A 1876-nucleotide genomic window follows, 5' to 3' on the forward strand; every position below is an offset into this window, starting at 1 on the left:
TATTTATTTATTTATTTATTTATTTATTACCTTTGTTTCTTTTGTATATTTCTGATCAAACCTATTTTCCACCTTGTAACTGAGAATCACACTCAGGTGGGGAGGAGGACAGCTGTAATCTGTCTTCAGTCCATATCAGACCCTTAGTGGCAGCTCTGAACCACTTAAGAGTCCTCTGGAGCAGTYTGAACTGTTGTTGAGAGTAAGAGTGATTCTTACACTTAAGAATTTTTACAACTGGCACTTACACTCAAGTCTGAGAGTGGGAGCAAATCTAAGAAATTTTCAGCACTTAAGTCTAAAAATCCACTCTAAATACGGGCCCTGGACCTGGTCTTACCTCGATCTGAGCCATCTCCTCCCTGTATGCTTGTGTCAGGGTTTTAGTTTGGTCCACCATCCTTTCAATCCCTAGGTCTATCTCCTCGGCATTCTTCCTCAAATCCTTCACGTAGCAATCACCTGCCAGCTTGTGTTCCTGCTCAGCGCAACGTAACAAAGTAATGAAATCCAGAATGAAAAAATACCATTTTTCTAGTTTTATGAAGGTGAGTTTTAAAGAGGACAAACAGCGTGTCAGTGGATTAGTTACCTGCTGAAACGTCTTTGTGTGTTTCTTTTTGTCTTGTAAGAGAACAGCACAAAGCTCCTGCTGCTTGTTTTGGGCTTCCCGCTGGTCCTGAAGGCTCTCCATCTGACTGMTGAGCAACAATCCCCTCTCAATCTCGTCAAATTTCTCCTGACTTGTTTTCGCATCATTCTCCAGCAGCTCTGCTCTGCATCACAAAAACAATTAGTGAAATCGACTGAACAAAGTGTAGAGCATTATGGAACACGAGCTGTAAAATGAAAAGGAATGACCTCTTTTCTTTTGCTTTCTGCAGCTGCGTCCTTTTCTGCACCACTTGGGCATCAGCTTCAGTTTGGACATTGGCTAAAAGGTCTGCCAGATGTCTCTTCAGTTCGACAAGTCTCTGAATGAAAATGAAAACAAACAAAAAGAAATTACTTGAATAAACATGAAATAAGAGCTACAACACTTTAGGCCATGGACTGTTTCGTAGATACCGTTTAGCACCGCCGACTGGAAACACTGGTTTATGGGGTTGTTTTGGGTCAACTGAAAATAAAGGTAATGATGAGACATGTTCTCAAACCTTAAAGATTGGATTGTTGCACATTTTAAAGTATTTCTTTGGATTGATGGACACACTTGTCAGGGACTTTTATGCTGCTTAAATGTTGGGATTAGTGCCTAAAACAGAAATCTGAAGATGCAAAATCGCAGTAAAGTTGTACTGTTGTAAAACTACTTCACTATAAATATAATGTGTTAATTACCATAGTATCTCACAATATCACATCTATTGCTAGAGAAAATCCCAGTATGCAGTGATCATAACAGCATTATGACCAGTGGGGCTCAGTGATAAACATAAATAATCTACATTTCATTTTGAGGCCGACCCATGAGTCATTAAATTGTTTAATGGTGGTGAACACACTTGTTATTGTGGTCTATAGTTTTCTGTATGGTGTGTATCACTGTTAATAAATAAACCATACACCATTTCAAAGAGGTGTTCAAGTTCTAATAAAGTGTTCAGATGATCTGTAGTCTGCAAATATGATACACAGCCAAAATAACGTAAACAACGTTAGATCTACACTATGTCCTGATGCATCTCAGTAATCCAGGTAAAAATCAAAAAGAAAAAAATTGTATAGGTCTTCTGGACGGGTTCTTCTCTAATGAAACGTTTCGTCTCTCCTCCAAGAGACTTCTTCAGTCTTATGGTGCGTTCACAGCAAACGCAATTTCAGCATCAGGAGCAGCAGGTTTACATGCAAAGTCTATGGTGGACGTGCTTCAAGC

The 1876-nt window shown here is 39.3% G+C and overlaps 1 protein-coding gene across 1 annotated transcript in view; it reads right to left on the bottom strand.

Annotated features, from left to right (window-relative positions):
• The window catches only part of drc1 (dynein regulatory complex subunit 1 homolog (Chlamydomonas)), a gene marked incomplete in the record, with an annotated part of 11005 nt that overhangs the window by 6140 nt on the left and 2989 nt on the right, over positions 1 to 1876 (bottom strand). The window contains 3 exon segments of the mRNA XM_014010005.1: positions 341 to 478; positions 593 to 776; positions 862 to 974. Of these exon segments, the coding sequence (XP_013865459.1) occupies positions 341 to 478; positions 593 to 776; positions 862 to 974 (435 nt within the window).

Source organism: Austrofundulus limnaeus, unplaced genomic scaffold (genome assembly GCF_001266775.1).
Source record: "Austrofundulus limnaeus strain Quisiro unplaced genomic scaffold, Austrofundulus_limnaeus-1.0 Scaffold64, whole genome shotgun sequence".
NCBI classification, from domain to species: domain Eukaryota; kingdom Metazoa; phylum Chordata; class Actinopteri; order Cyprinodontiformes; family Rivulidae; genus Austrofundulus; species Austrofundulus limnaeus.